Source organism: Manis pentadactyla, chromosome 16 (assembly GCF_030020395.1).
Source record: "Manis pentadactyla isolate mManPen7 chromosome 16, mManPen7.hap1, whole genome shotgun sequence".
In the NCBI taxonomy this organism is placed as follows: domain Eukaryota; kingdom Metazoa; phylum Chordata; class Mammalia; order Pholidota; family Manidae; genus Manis; species Manis pentadactyla.
In genome coordinates, this window is record NC_080034.1 from 34720837 (window position 1) to 34742324 (window position 21488).

Consider the following 21488-nt stretch of genomic DNA (forward strand, 5'->3'; position numbering starts at 1 on the left):
TATTTGATATGAAACATATATTAAATGTCTTTACTGCCCTTTTAGTGGTGATGCAAAGATTAACTCATGTGTTTAGTTTGCCATGTTTCACTGCCTGTCTGGTCCTACCAGATGTGGCTGGCCGCCTCCCCAGTGCTCACGAGGTCGGCTACAGAAAATCCTGACCCTTGCATTCTCATTACAGTGTAGGCAACAGAGTCACCTGATTTTCCAGAGCTGAAAAGACCAGGCACCCTTGACAGAGGGACTCAAGAGCAGGCAGGATGAGGCTTACGACAGAAAGCCATTCTCAGCCGAGCTCCGCTGTTCCCCTTTCTCCTGTCGCCCTTTGGGCCTGCGCGGTGCCCTCCACCCAGAGGCACTCACAGGAACGCTGCACTTACAGATGGCGATTGCACGCTCCCCCCACCCGGCAGCAATCCTGTCCCCTGCTGGCTTCCCACAAGGACGCAGCCAGCGGCACCGCGGCGGGAGCTGACTCTCCCTTTCCTTGAATCTTTGTTTGCCGCTTAGTTAATTCCACCTCTGGCAAATTGTTTCTCACAGAAACATGGGCACCATTTTAATCCCTTTCTTCTCCCTCTTTCTTTTTACTTATTTCAAGAACTGTTTAAAAGGCAGAAAAGGATAAAAAGTATTACAACGTTCACTCACATACTCATCCCCAGAATTGACTGTAGTTAATATTTTTCACATACACTTTCTTTTTTATTTTAATAAAAGAAATAAGATGTTCCAGTTAATGTTAAAGCCTCCTTTGTTCCCCATCAACAAACCCAGTCCTCACCCTCACCATGGAGACAGAGACAACCACTGTCATGAATTCAGCGTGTCACCTTCCAGAATATTTAAGAAATACTTCATAAGCCTGTGTCTTCCTGAGTAGCGTGTACAGTTGTGTGTGTGTGCTTGTGATCGTCCTGTACTTGCTTTTTTGTCCAGCCTGTTGGGGAGGGGGGCGCTCTCCGTGCTCATCTGGGTGGAGAGAGGGCAAAGCCGTGAGCGCTTCTCTCCTCCGGCTTCCTGTGTGTGAAGGTAAAGCCCCAGCAGTAGCCCACAGTTCCTGTGCTTCCACCACGTGCCACGCACTCTGTTCACTGCCGAATCCGCACAGCCGTTTGGTAAGTGCCGCACTGTGATTTCACGCCAGAACCTGAGCCTGCCTGGGACTGTCATTTGCCTGAGGTCAGCTTGTGATGCACTTGTGTGTGTGATCTCCAGCCCAAAGTCATGACAGCAACACATGAGGGAGGTGCCGTAATCCTCTGGAACCCAGGTGGCGGTAGGCAGTCAATGCCCTAGCCTCTCAATTATTGGAAAGTTCCTCCTTGTGCCCTTGGGTGGAAAAAGCACAAACTAGCAGTGATTAGATCTGGCTTCTGTTGTTGACTCTATACCTGGAGGCTCTGGGATGTTGACTGATGACTTAACCTTCTTTTTCTGCCTCAGTGTCCTCGCCTCTGGTACGGGGTTCCAATTGGCCGCGTTGGGGACCAGATGAGACAGATGCTGACGTGAAGCCCTTTGTGAGCCTAGTAGTGCTCTGCAGGTGGAAGAGGCTTTAGGCCACGTCTTGGCCCCCTTTTTCACTCTCCTTATTAACAGACCACCTACCAATATTCCAGCTACACCCCATGATTTTATATGCATTGCACTATTTAATCCTCATTCTTCAAGCATTGGCTTGAGAGATTGTTCTAAATCTTTTGTTTTTTGTTTTCCAGTGTGTTTAATTACTACTATGGCAACAACATCATTTTTTTCCTCCTTTTAAAAATTTTATATACTTAGTTTTCAACCTCATTATGGGTTAAATTGAGTTTTATGGGTGGGCCTGGGACCACAATCAAAATTTATAGCTGTATGTCTCTGGAAAAATTGCTTCCAAGTGTCAAACAATGAATTACAAGGGAAGTTTTGGAACACCACTGGTCTGTGGGCTGAGACCACTGCACTATTTGCATTCCTCTCTAATTAGTTCATGGGGTGATAGCTGATCTCCTCAGAGAGATGACAGACTTTTTAAGGGCAAACACTACACCTTGCCTGGATTCCCCATAACACCCAGAAGGTGCCAAGCTCAAGCGTGTATTCAGCAAATACTTGTTTAATTCCTCTGAAGTCCAGCTAGCTACCTTTCTGCCTCCAGGAAATGGGTGCTGATGGGAGGAGGGCCTTAGATGCCCCTGGGAAGCTCTCCAGAGGTCATTAAATCATAGACTGTGAAGCTCGGTGACGCAGGTGAGACCCAGGGCAGCCCTGTCCGCCCAGGCACGTCCGGCTGGGGGGCAGTTATGGCGGTGCTGAGAGCAGACGTGCTTTAGGGCCTCGTGTGCTGGGACTGTGCTTGGTGCTTCGCAGTCAGCATATCCGAGCCTCACAAAGACCTTGTAGCTGTTTTTCTCCATTTTTATTTATTCTACACATGAGACTGAAGCCCAGAGAGGTTAAGCAGTTTGCCTAAGGTCACAGAGATGCTAGAAGTGCATAACTGAGACTCAAACCCAGGTGGCCTGACTCCAGAGCTGTGCTGTCCAGTTCATGAAAGTTCAGGGTTAACACCCGCTGTCGGGCCAGTCACCTCAGTGATCCTCTCAAATGGGAGTATTTGCGTAATAATACAGTGCTGGCATCTCCGGTTGCTTCATGTCACGTGATCTGCATTAAAATCTTGGGCAGTAGGCAAGACAGGTACTTTTTGTGAGTGCTCACATACACATCCTCCCAGATCAAACAGTATGAGCCCAAGTAGGCAAATGTCTCTTGAAATTCTTCCATCCAAAGCTGAAGTCTTGATGAGAATTTGGCAAACGTTCCTTTAGACATCTCTCTTTGAGGATCCATATGTGTGTGTAGATAGATCATTACAATTTAACATGATTGGGCCTCAGTCTAGAAGCATTTCTGTAACCAGCGAGTGGTATTTCTGTCGTCACTGAACAAATGGAACCACGCTCAGGAAAGGGCAGTGGTTTGGCCAGTGGAAAGCCAGCAAGTGCTGGGTCGGGACTTCAGTCCTGTGCACGTTCTTCTCTCTCTCTCTGCTAAGTGCTCCAAGCAAAGGCTGTGTGTATTTTTTGACACTTGTTGCTCCTGTCCAGACACTTCCCCCCAGCACCCAGTCTCAGCTCTGAACTGAGTGGGTGCCACAGCCCTGATGCTCTGTCACCTGCCAAAGAAGAGACGGAGGGTACCTGGTGAATGGAAGTTTCTGGACAGCTCTCGTTAAGGCTCAGGAGCCATGGCCGTCGAGCCTCGGCGTGGACATACTGGTGGGGCGGTTTCCTGGCCCTGTGAGGTCTCGGCTGTGGCAGCCCCCTTCAAGGCTGCACAGAGAGGGCGAGTGTGGCTCCAGCACAGCGATGACTCCAGCGCCCCCTCTGTCATTCCCCATCAAGCAGTCTGGGAAGTTGTTTTGAAGAAGTTGTAGGGAAATGGAATCTAGTATTTGGGAAGGGAGAAATGCTTGTTACTTCATCCTAACCAACTCCCCTTCCTCCTGATACTCTGGGCTGAGGATTGGTACCCAGTTTTGTTGAAAATGAAATCATCTATTCAGCTCTCAGGCTGTGTTAGTGAAAATGAACTCTAATGTGATTAGATATTAATGCAATATAATAGAGGATCGGTATTGACTCGAGGCCTCCTGATCTCATCACCACAAATGCTCCCTCTGCTCAGGCTGCCGCCCTGCCAGCCCTGCTTCCTGAAGCAGAAGCGACGGGCGGTGGGGCCCGGACCCTGGGCCTGCTGCGGAAGCCTGGCATGGGCAGCCGAGCAGAGGGGGACAGTGAGAGGAGCGGCAGGTGACAGAGGGGGACCTCCCCGCCCTCGCTGCCTTGGGCCTCCGTGGCTCCGTGGAGGAGGGAGGAGGGGTTGGCCCAGGGGAGATGCAGTCCTGGGCCCTCCTACACTCCAGAGCTGAGCCTGCTGCTGAGGACCATGAGCTTACAGGTGTTGAGGGTTACCTTTACAGCCAGAAGCGCTTGAAGAATTTTGTGATGGTCATGGGAATAGAAAGCTAAGAACAAAATCTTTAAGCTAAGAAGAACAAAGTCCCCTCCCTTCCCAGTCCCTCTCCACCCCAGCCCTTTTTGTGAAATCGACTCGAACCTAATGGTTGTCCCCTGTGTTATCACTTGTCCTGGTTGTTTCCCTTGCTGGGATGGGTGGTCTGAGCAGCAGGTGATGGGCCAGCTGTGGTGTGTGCTCTAGCTTCCTTCCGGCGTGGGGATGGGATTCTGATGCTCCATGCAGCGTGGACCGTCACTTCCCCTGACCTGCTGGAGGAAGGACGTGAGGCTGCCATCCACTGTACAGCTCAGCTTGGAAGGACAGGGAGGCCTGTGGAGCTGAGGCCCAGCGTGAAGCCCCCCAGGGCCTCCCTCACAGGCCTGCCCAGCCCGCAGGCTGCATCCCACCCAGCAGACTCCCCAGGAGAGCCGCATGGGTCTGGGACAAAATAGCTCCCTGCTGAGAAAAAGGGGCGAGAGTGCCCACTCTGCGGACGGTCGGGCGGCACCACCTTCATGTGTGAATGATAGCATTTTTACAAAGAGTGATTTTTCTTATGCTGTTTTCAGAAAACTGCTTTCAGAGGCACAGACTTTGCACACAAGATGGTAATGACTTTTTAATGACCTTAAGGAGCCTGGTGTCCAGGCAGCAGTGAATCAGTCACAGTGGGAGGCTCAGAGTGAGGGAGAAGACGGAACACCTGAAACCAAAGGGGGAAAAACAAACCGCAAATGCATATATTGTCTTTGGTAGCATTGCTTGGTAATTAGACAATCACAGGAAACAGCTTCCCAGCAGCTGGCATTTCCACTGTGTGAGCGGAGGAGGGATGGCAACAACTGTGAACTCCTCACATTTATTATAGAAAATATTATTGGAGTTTACAGTCGTGGGTGCCTGCACGCCTCCGGTGCATTCTGATGAGCAGTGAGCAGGAAACCAGGGCAGAGCACCTCCTCTCCCAGTCTGTTCAGGGCCTGTGCCAGCGGGCTTCAGATGAGCTGGCTTTTGAGCCCACCAGAGACCGGCCTGTCCTGAGAATAGACTGTCAGGGGGAAGCATTTGGAAGCAGCAGGAAAGGGTGGGGTGGCAGCCTGTGCAGAACTGCCTCTTCCTCCTCGGGTACTATCACTTGCACGGGGAGGAGGGTTCTGACCGAAGAGCCTGGGCATGCTGCAGTGAGTGTACCCCGCTTTTCTAACTGCAGGGCTGGAGCCCTGGAGCCCTCCCCTTGCCCTGCCCTGCCCAACCTACATTTCAGCCCTGATTCAGAGCTCTCCTCCCAGAGCACCCCCAGCAGAGTCACTTTGCCCTTCAGATGCACCTCTGTTCAGTCAACAGCCCTTGGAGATAGGCCCTGTTCACTGGTGAGAAAATGTATTTTATGACCACCTGCCACCCTTGCTTACTGTTCCGTTTGGCCACACTCTTGTCACAATGTGATCTTGGCCTGCACTTTGTGCTTATTTACAGAGAGCTGTCTAAGAATCCCAAGTCACATGCATGCAGGAGCGCCATCTGACAAGATGTGAGGCTCTCTGGGCCTAGCTGCCCGGGCGCGGCTTTCCTGCTATCTCCGTACCTGGAGCTATCCTCGCCCCCAAGCCTCCCCCGTCAGTGTTACTGGCTCCTTCAGGGGCAGGGTAACTATCCCGTCTAACCAGGCAAACTGTGCTTCCTTCACAGGTCCTGGCAGTCAGTGACTTTTGAAAGGCAGCCTGCCTCCTTCATCCGAATCGTTGGAACGCACAACACAGCAAATGAGGTAAGGGGCCCTCTCCGTGGGGGACGCCGTGATAGTTCATGAGGTGCAGGTAAGGAGCCCCCTCCGTGGGGGACGCCGTGATGGTTCATGAGGTGCAGGTAAGGGGCCCCCTCTGTGGGGGACGCTGTGATGGTTCATGAGGTGCAGGTAGGTGCCACATCCGGACTGAAGTGGAACTGTTTGTTCTTCCCGCTAATGGCCTGTTGTTCAGATAGCTTGGTATAGAAGAAAATCCTGCTCTTGCACAGTGGGGATATCATTATCATTTCTGGATGTTCTTCATCAGCAAATGAAAGCCAACTCCTATGGCTTTGCTTACCTCCCAGCCTCTCAGCTGAATTGGCAAGTCACAGAGACCTTGAGGTGTCAAACACCCTGTCCTCCGCCCTCCCAGACAACAGCTATTTCGAAGGTCCCTTGGCCCTCTGAGCTTGGTGTTTAAGGAACCCCTGTGCCCCTGCCCCACAGGGACTGCTGTGGTGCACAGTTGCTAGATGTCTCTGTCTACTTGGTCCTGTGCTGGGCTGCACATACCTGTTTATAACTGAGTCTCTTCTTTCCATACTTCTCCTCCCGGCTGCCTTGGCCAGAATCCCGGGGGCCGGCAGTCACTCCTGTGGACCATGCTGTTTGCAGATGTCCCTTCACCTGTGGGTTGTGCGGAGCAGGTTTTCCCCCATTTTGGCGCCCATGGCCAGGGCAGCAGGCAGGTGTGGTGCCTGGGCCTCAGACATTGCCATGCTGTTTTCTCTGGAATGAAATGGCTCCAGAGAAATATACTGGGTTCTTCTGTGTCAGTAAAGGGAAGACAGTGCCCACAGTAGAGAAACCAGGGCACCTGAGTATGGGGGAGGGCCCCATTAATAATTGCAGTAGGACAGCAAGTGTAAACCAGGACTGAGCCTGGACTGGTGTCCCTGCAACTGTATAGATTCCCATGGGGTTCCCAGAGGCACCTCAAGACGCACTCACACCATTTCAGGTGAGAATAGTGTCTGTTTCAATTTTGAAAGTTTAAAATAATCAACCTGAAACTTAATTGCTTACCTTTTCTGTTCTCCGTGAGTACTGAGTAAGCACTGGTGGTGAGAGGCTGGTGTCGAGCAGATGGCTGTGCTATTGAGCTAGTCTGCTTGGCTTTTATGCAGTCATATGAGTCCAGTGTGTACCTCTGAAGGACCACTGGCAAAGAGGAGTCATAAGGAACAGTAAGGTTAGAACTCAAGAGGTAAGTGAAAGGCATAAAAGTAGTGCCAGTTCTGTAATTTCACCTTAACATGGTTTTTCTCAGGTCTTTCCAGGACTGACTTCAAGGGCATGTGACCAGGACAGTTGCATGGGGCTCCATACCCAGAAGGGGGCTTTGTGTTTGGGGATTAATGCTGTCCAGCACCACCTTGAAATTCTTAGTAATTTACCTTTGAATGGTTTTCATAAGAGAAGCCCCACAGGACACTGGAGCATGTACCAGGGGCTTGACATTTTTGTTCCCATACTGGCCTCTGCCCCTTCTCAGCCACTCACTCCCTCACCCCTGCTGCCCAGTGCCCCCGTGCTCCTCAGCCTGCCCCCAGACCACTGCCATCCTCCCTCCCAGTGGTGGCCCCAGTGTGTGTGCAGCGGAAGTCAGGGGCTGGTGTGGATTCTGCCTGGGAGTCAGAGTAGGACCCTGGGCGCTGGTGGGGGTCTAACCACGCTTAAGGAGCTCGCCTGTGCCCGGAGAGTACAACATTAAATAGCAGATGAAAGCCCCAAGACAAGTCAAGGGAGAGACTTTGGGAGAAAAGGAAAAGCTTTTTCTTGCTTTTTGCACAAGAGGCTCTGCATTTTCATTTTACCCTGAGCCCTGCACGTCACACAGCTGGTCCAGCTGGTCCTGGTTCGTGCATTGTGTTTTGTCGGATCAGAATTCTCCAAGAGCACATCAAGGTGTTCCTGGTCCTTCAGAGTGTTGTAAAAAGTAAAAATACTGTGATGATGTATATTCATTTTGCCCTTTTTATTTATTTAGAGTAAAAATGATACACACTCAGAATGTTTTTCTTGCAGAGAAGAGCCTGAAACTTGTTCTCTTACCTCTTCACTTCAAAACAAGCTTGAAAATTATAAATGAACCTGTTGATATTTTTCAAAGCACAAAATTAAAGAATTCTAAACATCGGGTCATAAAAGCACTTTTTCCTCTTTTTGATGATGTAGCAAAAGTAAATATGAATCTGCATTTTAATATATATTTGAGCCCCAAATCAAACGTATTTGATTCAATTTTGCCAATCAATCCCAGTTTTTCTCACTATTTAAATTTATGTTAATATGTATTTTTTACTCACTACATTGGAAAATAATTCAAATTTATCTTTCATAGTTTAGCTAAAATACAGTACTTTTCATTTATAGTCACTTGTTCTTTACATAAGGCATCCCACCACCACCACCAAAAAAGATCAGTTTTTTCTTTAATTTCTATGTGGGACTCTGCAAATTTGTATCATGACAGGAGGGATTCTGAGGTCAGAGAGGCTGGGCGGTGCTGGAGTGAGTCTGACCAGGTCTTCCAGCTCTCAGCCCAGCCCCGTCACCCCAGTGGCCAGATGAAGAATAGTGTCCCATTGCAGAGCTCAAGGTGGGAGTGCAAGCTCCTCTTTCCCTGCTCTGTGCCGAGGGGCCCCAGCGCCTTTGCTACCCTACTTGGAGACTAGACCAGGCAGTTTAAAAGGGTTGAGTAGTAGGGCACCAGGTAACTGGTGATCTGTCCCATTTGGCTGATGAGCAGCTCTCTCAGATACTTTACTGAGTCAGTTATTGATCAGGGAAAAAAGCTTCCATGTAGTGTTGTCAACTGGGAATCATCTTAAATCATAAACTACATAATGAACAGGATCATAAGGCAAGATCCATAAACCGTCATACTGAGAGAACAAAAGGCACACAAAAAATAAATTTCACTGGGCATCAAGAATATAGCAAACCCTCAAAGAGATCGTCTTCACGGCAGCATACCGAGTTCTGGGACCTCATTTGGAAAAAGTAGCGTCACCTATCCTGGAGGGCAGGGGAGAGTGTGGAGCTCAGTGTGGCAGGCTCGGAGGCAGGAGGGCCAGGGGTTGCACTAAGGGAGGGGCTGACGTGGGCTGGGTGGGCAGGACTCCGGGGGGAGGCAGTGCTCACGGGAAACAGGGTGGCACCAACAGCTGGGATTGGACGTGGGGCAGTCAGGAAACCGGGGTGGCCGGGGGTCCTGGGCAGCCCTGATCTTCAGTCCCAGGGGAGCTGGACCATGCCCCCAGAAGAGTGGGGCCTGGCACCTCTTTCTCCCGGTGGAGGGCAGGGTGGCATGGAGGCAGGGTTTCCTCAGTCTGTCATTACCTGTTTGCCAAGTGGTCTCAGTGGCCTTCGTTTCGGTGGAGCCAGGACCGTTAGATACTGAATGTTACCAGCCCAAAATCTTGTGCTACTTGGAAGCACAGATGGAATGGTTTTTAGCTTGGGAAGGTAACATTGTGTGGTTAACAGAAAGAGAAATGTGGGTGCGTAAACTCTTCACCACATCTCCCAGGTAAGGCTGTTTCCTATGGGTGCTGCGCCATCAGGAGAGACTTGTGCAGAGATGGGGGTGGTGGGGAAAGTGCAGTGTGGGGGCTCCTGTGAGCTGAAGGACATTCAGAGGCAGTGGTGGGTGGGCTGCTTTGGCACAAGGGGGGAAGCGGCCTGCACTGATTGGACGTGGCCAGAGCTGCCGGCACCTGTGCCTCTAGGGCTGCTGCCGGACTAGCAGAGGCCTCTGTGCTGAACAGGTCGGGACTTCTTGCCTGAGGTGGGCATGCGTCTGTCCTGCCCCAGTCGGCCAGGCCTCCCCACATGCAAGGCTCCCCGTCCGTCTGCTGTACGTTCACTCGCCCCACTTCCTTCTGACCTTGTGGCTCTCAGGTGCCAGCAGCCTCTACGGTCTATGGAGGTTCAGATGTCTTGATCGCTTGTCTTGGCGCACTTCTGCTTTCCTGCGGCATTTCATCCTCTCCTCTTGGAATGGCGTGTCTGCTGCTGGCGTCTGCCTCATCTTCCTTTGTGAGCACCACAGCGATGAATTCGTTTAGTTTTTTAGCTCTGTTTATGACTTCTGTCAGTAAATTCCCCTAATGCTTACCTTAAAGACTCCACCGCTTCCTTCAGTGGCCTCCTGCTCCTTGTGTACTTGGCACCGTCCTGTCACTTACCTTAACTTGGCAGAGCATTGTCCTTCCGCCTCGCACCAGCGTGGGATCTGTCATGCTCCGCTCTGTGACCTCCCCGTGCTGGCCGGGCTTACGCGCCTCACGCTGCTGTCTTTGCCCTTTTGCGCGCCCTCCCCTGCCCGCTCTCTGGGGCTCCTTTGTCTTCCTCTCCCACCAGCACTAGATGGCAAGCACCTGTCAGCTTGTCTGTCAGCGCGCCCACCGCCCGTCCCACTCTAGGGTCTCATTCATCTGAGTCTCGCCAGTGCCTGTAGCCGTAAAGGTCCTCCTCGGCCCTTCCCTCAGTGGCCGGCCTAGCAGGTGTGGGCTCATCCAGCATGGGCGCCCCCTGCGCCGACTGCGGATCGATTCTGAGTTACTCAGGGGGCTGACTTTGCTACCCTTTCTAAGTCTCTCTTGTCTGAAAAAGGTTGGAAACTGGGTCTGATTGATGACACCACACATGTCACAGTGGGTCTGAAGTTTCAGTTCGTGACTGTGCCGCAGAGACAGACACACCTTCATTTTCCTTCCATTAATCATCATGGCAAAGTAACAAAGGCACAGACCTGCATCCATCAAGAGAGGAGGCCGGGTCCGAATGAGATGTGTCTGTGTACCTATGAAAGTCAGTGTATTAAAAGAAGTAAGAAGTTGTTCCTGTTTCTTTTCATGGCTCTTACGGAAACTTGGTTTTGAGAGCAAGTTCTGGAGTGGTTTTCAGTGGGCAGAGAGCTTGGGAGTGCAGGCAGCCTCTGGGGCTTACGAAGGACTGTAGGAAAGCTGATGCTCTACAACATGGAAAGACTGGGCTCCTGCTCACAGAAAGCCGCGTGAAAGCCGTGCCATGTCAGCGACGGCAACTGAGGATGGAGTTGACAGCCTGCAGGCTGCACACAGGCGTCCATTTCACTCACCGAATTCACGTAGCTGAGGAGGAAGACGAGCTCATCTTCATCTTTGTAGCCCGGCCAGCGGGCACAGGCCTGGTGCATGGACGCTTAGAGTGCCTATTGTCTGGCTGAGGGAATGGATCACCCCATCTGTCCGTCTCTCTGCCTGCCCCGCAAGCCAGCCAAGTAAAGGAAAGGGCTTACTGCAATAGCTTCAGCACCCAGAGACCACGGCATTCCTGTTAGTCATGCTGAGAGGCTTCTTAAACCAGAGACTTTTAAAAATGGAAAAGCATGTATGCCAGATAGCTCAGCATCTCCTAGTTTAAGACCCTTGTAATGATCATTATTATAAATTGTAATAGCAGCTAGTATTTACTGAGCACTTAACATGTGCCAGGCCCTGTTCCAAGCCCCGTATGTTTATTACACTATCTAAACCTCATATGTGAAGTGGGTTCTGCTCTCACCCACATTTTAAACATGAGGAAGCTCAATGCCAAATGCTGGTAGAGATGGGGAGCCACAGGCAGTTCTCGTCTAAGGGGACTACAAGCTGATAAAGCCACTTTAGAGCAGAGTTTGGTAGGATCTGTTGAAGTTGAGTATGTGCACACCTGCCCTGTGACTGTGCACTTTTGCATCTATGCATATTCTCTAAGAAAATCTTATTCAAGTTCAGGAATGAGGATGTCATGGTAGCAGCATTCATACCAGACCCAAGTGGAATGCCACCTGACCAGCCATCCGCAGGAGAATGGGCAAGTAGGCCTGATGTGTCCCCCGTGGGGCCGCGGTCCAGCAGCGGAAGGAAAGCAGCCAGACACGGAAGAATGCACACAGTAGGATTATGTGCAGATAAATGTCAAAAGGAGGCAAAACTAAGCTGTACCATTTAAGGATGCCTACACAGCTGGTAAAACTATTTTTTTAAAGAACAGTCATAATTATTATTAAAGCCAGAGTTTTGGTTTCCTTGGCATGGAGAGGCTTGGACCAGGGCTAGGGCCACGTGGAAGGACGCTGGGCACCAGCAGTGTTTCTGGTTCTGGACCTGAGTGCGGTTTATTCAACAAGCTATACATTTGCATTTTATGCACTTGTAATGCATGGTTATCACAATAATAAAGTTTTGTTTCCTTTAGCAAAAAGGAAAATGTGATGAGGAGACTGAAGCTGAGCGATATTAAGAAAATCATACAAGGTCACCCTGCTGGTGAGTGGCAGAGCCAGGATTTGATTCCAGGCAGTCTGGCTCCTAACATCCAGACTGTTCCACCTCACATAAAAGACATAATAAGTACAAAAGCTGCAGAAATAAGCCCAGCTCTGACCTGGCTCAGTCATCCAGGTCAGATGCTGGTGAGCAGATGGTTCTAGCGGGCACGCTTCATGCAGCGGCCATGCTAGAGCTAGGAGAGAAACCAAGGCACGGCCCTGCGTTAGGGGTATCGCAGCGTCGCTGCCCACAGAACCAGCCCACACGAAGGCGCCTTGGCTCCCAGGGCACTGCTGGCAGACCCCCAGTGGTAGGAAGGGAAGAGCCGTGGAGTGAACCGAAGCAGCAGCTGCTGACGTGGGCGGACGCAGGGGCTGGGTTCTGAGGTGGGGTTTTCCTCATCTATAAAATGGATCGAATGATCCTGGCCCTTTGGGATTGGAAAGACATGAGTGAGTTTGGGTCGTGGAGGGTTTTGGAGGGCAGGGGTTCGCAGATCCCTCTGCACGCACGCTCAGTGCTCGCGTGGGGGGAATACTAATGAGCTCTTGAGCTTGCCGCAGGGGATCCGCGCCAGCAGGACGGGAAGTCTGCGAGTGGCTGCTTGAGCTGCCCTCCAGGACCACCCAGCAAGGAGCCCGGAGGGAGGCAGAATTTATTTACTGGCCTCCGTCAGGCCGGTGAGTGGCTGTGGGTTCCCAGTGCTGTCCTTGTTCCCATGGCAACATGTGGCTCTAGTGAAGGAAAAACAGAAACAGGCACATGGACTCTGTTAAAAAAAAATGCTCCTTCCTGGCCTGGTGATAATTATTTCCCAGACCTCCCCACCGGATCCGATCACAGCCTCTGCAGCTCCCCAAGGATTTTCCCCGCAGCAGCCTCTAGTGCGTGTCCTCCAGGCCCCAAAGGCACACCTCCGAGCAGTCATGGCTGGCTCCCAAGGCCGTGGCTCCCCGTCGGTCACACCAGAAATGAAGCAAACACTCCGATGGCAGAGACTCAGAAAGACAGGGTGGAAATGGACAGGCAAGCCTGTCCTCGGAGAGCTCAGGACCTGCAGAGACCCGGCTCTGGCCCTCCAGCTCCCACTTGCGCCAGGCAGAGAGAAACCGTCTGGGGCTGTTGTGCAGCAATGATGGGGCAGGGAGGGGTGCTCACAGATACAATCTGCTCGGGAATGGAAATAACCACAGCAGACCAGCTTTCAGGTGGCACCTGGGTACCCTGTGTGGTGCATGCAGGGCACAGGTGGCACTTGCAGGGGCAGGCCTCCATGTGGGCCAGAGAGAAGAGAAGCCCCGGAGCAGTGGGACCCCGCACAGGACATCATGCCAGCCTGGAGCCTGTGGATTGGAGAGTCCCCGCAGAGGCTCTGCCTGCGCCCCCACTGTATTGCAGTTATGAGGCAGAGACCATGTCATAGCATCTGCATGTCCCAGCGCACAGAAGCCCCTCCATGACAACGAGCGGGGCCCCTCACTGCAGGCGTTAGAGGGAACTCAGCTCTCAGGAACCACCTGGGACAGCCCGGGTATCAGGAGCGAGGCGGGACTGATGGTGGCACCAAAGCCGTAGTGCCCAACACCTCGGGGAGAGGCTGAGACGGCTCTGAGACCGTCTGCAAGCAGTCCGCCACAAGAAAACACTGCCCAGGCTGCAGGGTGGGTAAAGAGCCATGCACACACACATGCAGGGTTTAAGGATGTCACATGTGGATACTCGATCGAGGCCAGGTGCCTCGGGAGTCAGACTAAGGAGAAGGAGGTGTGCAGGGGCCAGGTGGAAGCTCTGAAAAACAGCCATAACGCAGGGCCAGGGGGCTGGGGACTGAGCCGAGACAGAGAGGAGTGGGTGCGAGGAAGGGAGGGCCTTGCTGAGTGTGGACCAGGGGGTCCCTGCGCTGGTGCCAGCCTCGCCCCAACAGGCTGTGTGCGCCCCAGCAAGTCACTTCACTTCCCTGGCTCTGTCTTTACAGCCAGGTTTAGAGAACTAGATCTTAAAGTTTCCTTCCAGTGAGACAGAAAAAGAACAGAAAACTATTTAATTTGCCGCATAATTATAAAAGAAGACTTTTTATAGGCATCTTTATACCTAAATATCTATTAAGAAATACTTTATTGGGAAAAGAGAGGGAAAGGGACACAGTGGGAAAGTGGAACAGAGGAAGAGCATGTTCCAAACACCCACAGTCCTCAGGCCTACTGCCCTGGGCAGCAGTGACTCCGCGCCTGACAACTGGCCCGGGAGAGGGCGCCCGCAGACCCTGAGCAGGTGAGGCCCGGGAGCCACCAGGCAGCGCGATGGATAGAGACAGCCACCGTGTGAGGATTTCAGTGTCCCACTGCTGAGCTAGCAGTTAGGAGTGAGGCCTGAGCCTCCATGCAGCTGGAGCCCTTGGAGACGAAACATACACACTTCATCTGGACAAAGTGAACAACTGCCCACCGCGGACACCACACATGTTCACCTCCAGGGCGAGCAGCGTCACAGCCAGGCTGTCCTGATGCCTGTCCTGTGGGAGGGAACCTTGATGAGACCACATCTACCAGGTTATTCCTGAGAATGGAAGCAATTCCCCTTTGTTGTTTCTTAGTTTTCCAAAAATATAAAGATACCTCTAACACTCCAGGGCCAAATTAATTAAGGAGAGTGAGTCACTGTCCCCGGAGCTAGAGTGTTCACACAGAATTAAACGGCATCCAGGAATTCCAGGGCTGCCAGGGGTGATACATGTTGGAAATGCGCTTTTTCCAGAACCTTCCAAGCAGTGGAGTTCTAGTTATTTGTGGGTGCCCTGGCCCATGTGAATATGGGAAATTGACATTGGAAAGTTAAAACTGTTGTCATATACTAGCAGTGTCAAGAAATGTACTCCTGTACCTATGAGGAATACATACATCTGCAAAACTATTTGGGTATCCTATCACCCCTAAGCAGTATTGAAAAAGTGCTGCTTCTAATCTGGAACTATCTCTCTATGAAATAGGTACCTGAGCTGGAAACAATGTTGTGGGCTATTCAGATGCACAGACTTCGGCTTTTAAAAAGAGATGCTGTGCTGGAAATGTTTGGTCTTCACTTTTAAAGCAACAAAAATAAAACATCCACAGTCCATAGAGGGACTCTACTGAGACAAGTATAAGAAAGGTCTTACTGTCACCATCATCAGGGTTACCTTGTGTTTATTGAATGCTGAGTGGCTGTGTGATCAGACACACCAGACACTGTGAAAGGAACATAGGAAGTCTTCAGGGTGGTTTAATTCAGAAGCCATATCTGTGTCGGACTTATGGGCAGATACCATTGAGAGGTAGCTATCTATTTTCTAAAGGTACATCACCTTGTAAATGTTAAGTTGAAAGATTGAATCAGAAACCCTGTTTGTATTGGTTGGCATGAAAGCAGCCTGTGAAAATTACTCAGGAGAAACCAGGAAAGCAAGGTACAGTCACTGATCAACATTTATTAAATTCTCCTGGTTTCCACTACAGTTCACAGTGGACTCTTAGGCCAACTTGGGAGCATTAGCAGAGGCTTCTCTGCTTTTAAAAACCTCGAAGATATGTGGAGCAAATAGTGCTTGGGGAATCCCTCTGATGAAAGGTAGCAGCCAATGGCCAGCCGAGAATTAGCCTCATCCCAAGGAGGGGCTAGTACACCTGCGTACATCCTTTCCAGGGTTCATGGAGAAAAGCACACCCCAGACTGTGTCAAACATGTCGATAATGATGGCTCCCAGAGAGGGAAGGCACAGTGATGACAAACAGCAGCCACAGAAAAGGACACCCAGGTAGTGGGTGTGTCGGATTCATGCACACGACTACACTCCAAATTAGCCAGCGCCTCTCCAGGGAGAGATCGGAGGCCACAGAAGCTGGTTCAGCCAAGGTGCCCCTTGGTGAGCAGCAGCAATCAAACGGGCTAATGGGATACATGATTGCCGAAAAGGGGAAGGGAGAATGATGCGGCGGCTGTGGTAATGGTTTTGCATAAATCAGTCATGGGGCTCTGCCCTGTATGCCTCCTTCACTTTTGGTCACATCCTTTCTGAGGGGTATTGTGGTCTTGGAAAGGTTTTGAGTAAGGAAATTGAATCACACAAGGTTCTGAGCAAAGAGAAACTCAGGACATGGCTGCTGCACCTGGAGGGTGGCCCTGGGAAGAGGGACTTGGGGGTGTGGCAGGCGTTTCTAGATGGCACCCCCTCCCCTGTGGTAGTGACCACTCCCAAAGCCATAGGCTGCCTCCTCCAGTCTCCATGCAAAAGAGCAGAAGCTCCAAAGCCTGTCTTCCCTTCTGCCTCTTTCTAGAGTGGGGTAGGCAGCTTTGGGCCCAGTCCCAACTGCACGGCCACCGGTGAAGGAGCCAGTTTCCTCACGGCAGCCTCGCTTCCCACCCCTGCTCCCAAGAGCATTGTCAGGATCGCCCGCAGGCCCCCCCTCTGGATGCCCCTTTGTAATGTGTGCACATCTGAAGGTGCCTGGGGTCTGGAGGGAAGGAACCCCAGCCTTGCACAAGATGATGATGGTGAGGCACGCACACCAGGATGTTGAATTACGAGTCTGCAGTTCAGCACCTGGTTCGTGCACTGTTACCCTGCTAGCATCAAGGCCGGGGAGATTAGGAACTGAGATGACTGAGCCAGCAACCTTTCTATGGAGGGGCGAGCAGAGTCCCTCACTGTATGACCAGAGTGCGCAGGGGACAGGCTGCCGGCAGCGAGGTGTCAGGGCCTGGACCGTTACCTGGAAGTCCTCCTTTGTCCTCTCTACGTGGAAGACCTCTGTCTGTCTCCCAGCTTTCCAAGTCTAGTTTATGTACTCCTTCCTCTCTGACCTTCCTTGACCTTTCCCTTCCAGGCAAAATTAATTTCTTACACACCTGTCGTATTAGTGAAGACATGCTATTATAATTTTCTTTATGAGGCAGGCTTTCGAGTTGCTCTGCCCTGAGGTTGAATCTTGCCACTTGTGTGACCTTGAGCACACCATCCCCTCCCTTTGCAGAAAAGTAAACACATAGCAGGCAGGGGCACCTCTGCACCTCCTGTCCCACTCAGCTGGGAGGCCCTGCCAGTAGGGACTGAGTGGTACAGTGCCTGGGCAGTGTCTGTGCTCACCAGCAACAGTAGAAGGGGCTGAAGGGGTATTGAGTACAGGCTCACAGTGCAGAGCCTGGAGCCCCTGGGCTCACTGCCGCCGCCTGCTGGGCACTGCACTCTGCCCATCCCTGTGCTCCCAGAGAATCCTTAGGGTCACTGCAGACACGACCTGTTCCTGTGTCAGTCTTCAGCGAGTCTCTTACCAAGTTCTGTTACTTGTTAAAAATAATTCTTTCACGTTTATCCCAAATTGCTAAATTCCACACCGGGGTATTTCAAGGTTTAAGGTTTTGTCGTCGTCGTTCTTTAGACACTTAATGGTTATTTGTCACCAGAAGCATGTTTTATTCCTTTTGTAACATTTATAATTTAAGAAATACTCCTTCAAGTGTCTCCTCTGCCCAGAGCCCCTGGCTGCCTGTCCCGGTGGGGGCTGGCTCAGCATGCCCCTGGGCGGGGCCAACCCCTCCTGCTCTCTCTGTCATCGCCCCTCCTTGAGAGCCTGCAGTGCTCCCCCGCCCTTCTCCACCAAGGACTCCTCCTCTGACCTGTCTCAGCTCAGACGTCTCCCTGCCAGCAAGCATGCCCGGCTGCCCCAGCCGGCCGGGAGCTGTCCTCGGCACCTCACGGCTCCTCGTCTGCCCAGGGCTCCTTGCTTGACGTGTCTGCTCCTCACCGGGTGGTTCTTCCTCTAAGGGGCCGGCACTCACGCAGTGGGGCACGCAGGAGGTGTCTCGTCGTGTTTGGGACATGAACGAATGAATGCGCTCACACATCCTGGATTGAAACCCCACTCACGTTCGGCTCCTCCCACCGTGCCTTTTCCATATGCCACACTCATCATCATCCTGCCCTCTTCCCTACTTCTGCCCTGCCTTAGCCAACAAACTGTGGTGCCACTGCACACCCTGCCTCTCTGTCAGCTCTAGTCCTCACCCATCTTTCCTTTTGTAAAACACCCTTTTTCACTTAGAATCTTCACCAAATAGTCTATGAGTTGATAAAATCAACTGTTTCCTGTGTGCTGCCTTTGAATCTGGCCGAGCCGCTGGGCTCTCTGGAGGAGCTTGGAGAACCTGCACTGACGCCACCTGCCCCTTCAGCGACACTCTGGGACTCCAGCGTCGCAGACCGACGGTGGCTCCGAGGCGGCCTTCGTTCTTCATGTCTGGTCACATGCGCACCCACCTCACCGCAGGGGAGTTCAGTCGGACAGCCAGTGGCTGCACTTCCCAGGGCTTAGGTTCCCCTAACTTAGATGGCAGGGTCTACCTTAGATGGTGGGGTCAGGAGAGGTGGGGTTATGATTTCTCAAGGGGGAACGTCGTAGGAGAACACCTGACAGCCAGCGGATATTTGCTGTCAGTATTGTCAGGTGTGTTGGGAGTAAGAGCCATTTTCATATTGTGTTAAAACAATTGGTTAAATGGGCTAAAGATGGTTGTGCAGTTAACATCACAAGTTAGAGAAGACAGAAATCCAGTCTGGAAGTGGGCATAGCAGGGACATGGAACGACGAGAGTCAGGCCGGTGAGCGGGTAGTGAGTGCCCGGTGCGGGCAGAGCGCCTTCCCAGGCCCTGCCCCAGCGCGGTGCCGAGCGGGAAGCCCCTGCCCCCGCCGGGAGAGCGCCGTTCCTGGGGAGCCAGCCGTTAGCCAGCACCCGGCTGCACTGAGACCTTTCTTAACTTTATTTTTCAGTCCAGGATTGGTATTGATTTGTTTATTCTAGTGCAGGCGCTGAGCGGAGCAAGGGCGGCCACGCGCTGGCCCTGGAGTCAGATGGGACCTGACAGGGCGCGAGCAGAGGCGGGAGCCCGTGGGCTTAGGCGGAGGCCGTGGGGAAGAGCTCGCCTGGCGATTAGGACTGGAGAGGAGCTCAGCGCGGGGGAGAAAACCATTCAGGACCAGCAAGAGAGCTTGAGGAGGGGGAGTAACGGGAGGGCATGTGGCACCCAGTTCAGGGATCAGCGCCACCGGGCCCTGAGTAGCCTCTGGAGGTGTTGACGGGGAGGCGAGCCATGGCAGCATTACACAAATAACCCATTAGAGGGCTGGGGGTGGGAGAAAGAGGGGCGTCAGAAAGGGGGCGGCCTTCCTTCAGAGACCATGGTGACAGTGGCCCTGGGGACAAAGTGTGACTCTGGGTCCTATTGAGAAAGAGAACAGGGTGTTCTTTGCTTCAGGAAGTTCTGAGTAGAGGCTTGATTGGAGTGTGGGTGGGCGAGCAGGGGGATGTCCTGGGGGATGGGGGTGTCCTGGATGATGGGTCTGGCCGCGCAGCAGAACTCCATGAGCCCCGGGCTTGGAAAGCCGCAGAGACTGTCAATAACCCTCCAGAAGATGTTCTTGTCACTTCAGAACTCAAAGAATGCTAAGTTGACAGAGAAGAGTAGATTAATAGTTGCCACTTAGAAGATTTGCAAATTCATCCCGAGTAGCTCAGGTCAGAGCTGATGTTTAAATTTCCATAAAAGGCCCTCCCATCTGACTGTTGACAGGTAGCACCTGCAGATGGGCCCAAAGAAGGAGATTTGCTGAGGAAGGGAGGGAGGGAGGGAGGGAGGGAGGGGAAGGAAAGCTGGAGCTAAGGGGGCAGCTGCAGCCTTGAGGGCCACAGGAGGCGCCTTGGTGAGGACCCACTGGGCAAGCTTGAAAGAGAGAAGTTGGCTCACCCTAGAGAAAACCGTCTCTGCCAGCATGGAGAGGACAGACCAGAAAACGCATGTCCTCGGTTGGTTACCATATTAGAGTTGGAAATGAGAAATTTGAAACAGCAGTAGATAAATGAATTGAAGTGGGAATATGGAAAAATAGTGATGCAGGAAGGTTAGCATGGAACTTACATTTTAAATATGATTTCACAGTTGATATTAGACTTGTCTTCTGCTCTGGGAACGTGATTCTGCAGTGGGAGGGGCTATGCCTAGTGCGTGCATTCTCTGGCAGAGGAGGGTGCAAAGCACCCGGGAGGAAGCAGGGCCAGCGCCCTGTCCACCGGAAGGCTCTGCTGCCCAGTCCTCCCTAGTCCTGCCCTGTGTCCTGCCTTACCCTCCAGACACCGGCCTTTGCCCAGGGCCAGCGGCCAGCTCACCAAACGGGGAGATCCAAAACTCAGTGTCTCCTCTCCACCAGCAGCCCCTTGGAAGGAAAGGGCAGACCCCTACCCAGGGGTGCGGGAGGGCTGCCGCTCTCCTCGGAACACTGTGTGGCCAGGAAAAGGCCAACACCGCTCTGCACCAACAGGCTTGGAGTGTGGCCCTGCCTCTGTGGCAGGTGGCCTGCCTTTCATGGCCGTCATGCCTGCTCCAGGCACTCACCAGCCCTTTCCAAGAGGGTCACTATAAACCAGGTTACACTTAGAATTTAACCTCAGCATTTGCCTCCAGGTTTGATGGCAGCTTTACAAGTTGCAGTATCCTATTTCTCTAGGGCCTCTGGATGGCTTAGGAGGAGCCTGGAGACCAAAGGGAGGAAGCCTGGGGATAGGCCACACTGTTTAGAGAGCCTGGGCTGCCACCAGCTGTTTGTCCAGAGGCTCTGGCCGGGCATCTTGTCTTCTGCCCTCTAGGTACCCAGCCCCAGTCATCTGGCTCCTCCAGCCTCAGCTCCCGTCACCTCCCCGGCCCAGCACACCAGTTTCTCTAAGACTTGCACCGCCAGGCCCCTCATTCCCATTCCATCTGGGGCCTCTGTCTGCTCCCCACTGCCGTCCTCACTGATATTAGCCTCTGCCTCTCGCTGGCGTCTGCCACTGCCTGGCCCCTCCGTCTCCCCAGGGAGCCTGCGCAGCCCCTCCTGTCCCCCAGCTGCCTGAGCTCAGGCCTCCTGTGCAGCGCATGGCAGCCTGAAGTTGGGGGCCTCTCTGAGCCTGCCCACTTCTCTAAACTTCACCCCTAACAATAACCAAGGTCAGTCTGTTTTTCTCTTTAAACACTGCATGGGCCATAGCTGCTGCCCAGGGCCTCTGCGGCCTCCTGCTCAAAGCTCTCACCCCTTGCTGAAGACGATCCTGTTGGCCCTCAGCTGACTGCCCTCCCTGCAGTGTCCTGCATCTCCTGGCCCCCTGCCCCTTGTTGCCAGATGAGTCTCCCCAAATATCTGGCCCCACATCACCAGCATGGATGCTCCGGAGGCCAGGATCTTTGCTGCTGGATCCGACATGTGGGCTGGGCCTTGTGGGAGGTGCCCAGGCAGGATGTATGGGATGAGGTGACCACGGCGTGCTCCTGCTACGGGGCCCTCACTGGCCCCGCTGCCCCCTTCCCCCTCTCCCTGCTGTGT

At 52.6% G+C, this 21488-nt stretch overlaps 1 protein-coding gene across 5 annotated transcripts in view; it reads left to right on the plus strand.

Annotated features, from left to right (window-relative positions):
- The window catches only part of BTBD9 (BTB domain containing 9), a 515751-nt gene that overhangs the window by 484166 nt on the left and 10097 nt on the right, over nt 1–21488 (plus strand). For all 5 annotated transcript variants that reach the window (XM_036907137.2, XM_036907140.2, XM_036907136.2 and 2 more), the window contains one exon: nt 5704–5782. In XM_036907137.2, the coding sequence (XP_036763032.1) occupies nt 5704–5782 (79 nt within the window). The remainder of the gene's footprint in view (nt 1–5703; nt 5783–21488) is intronic.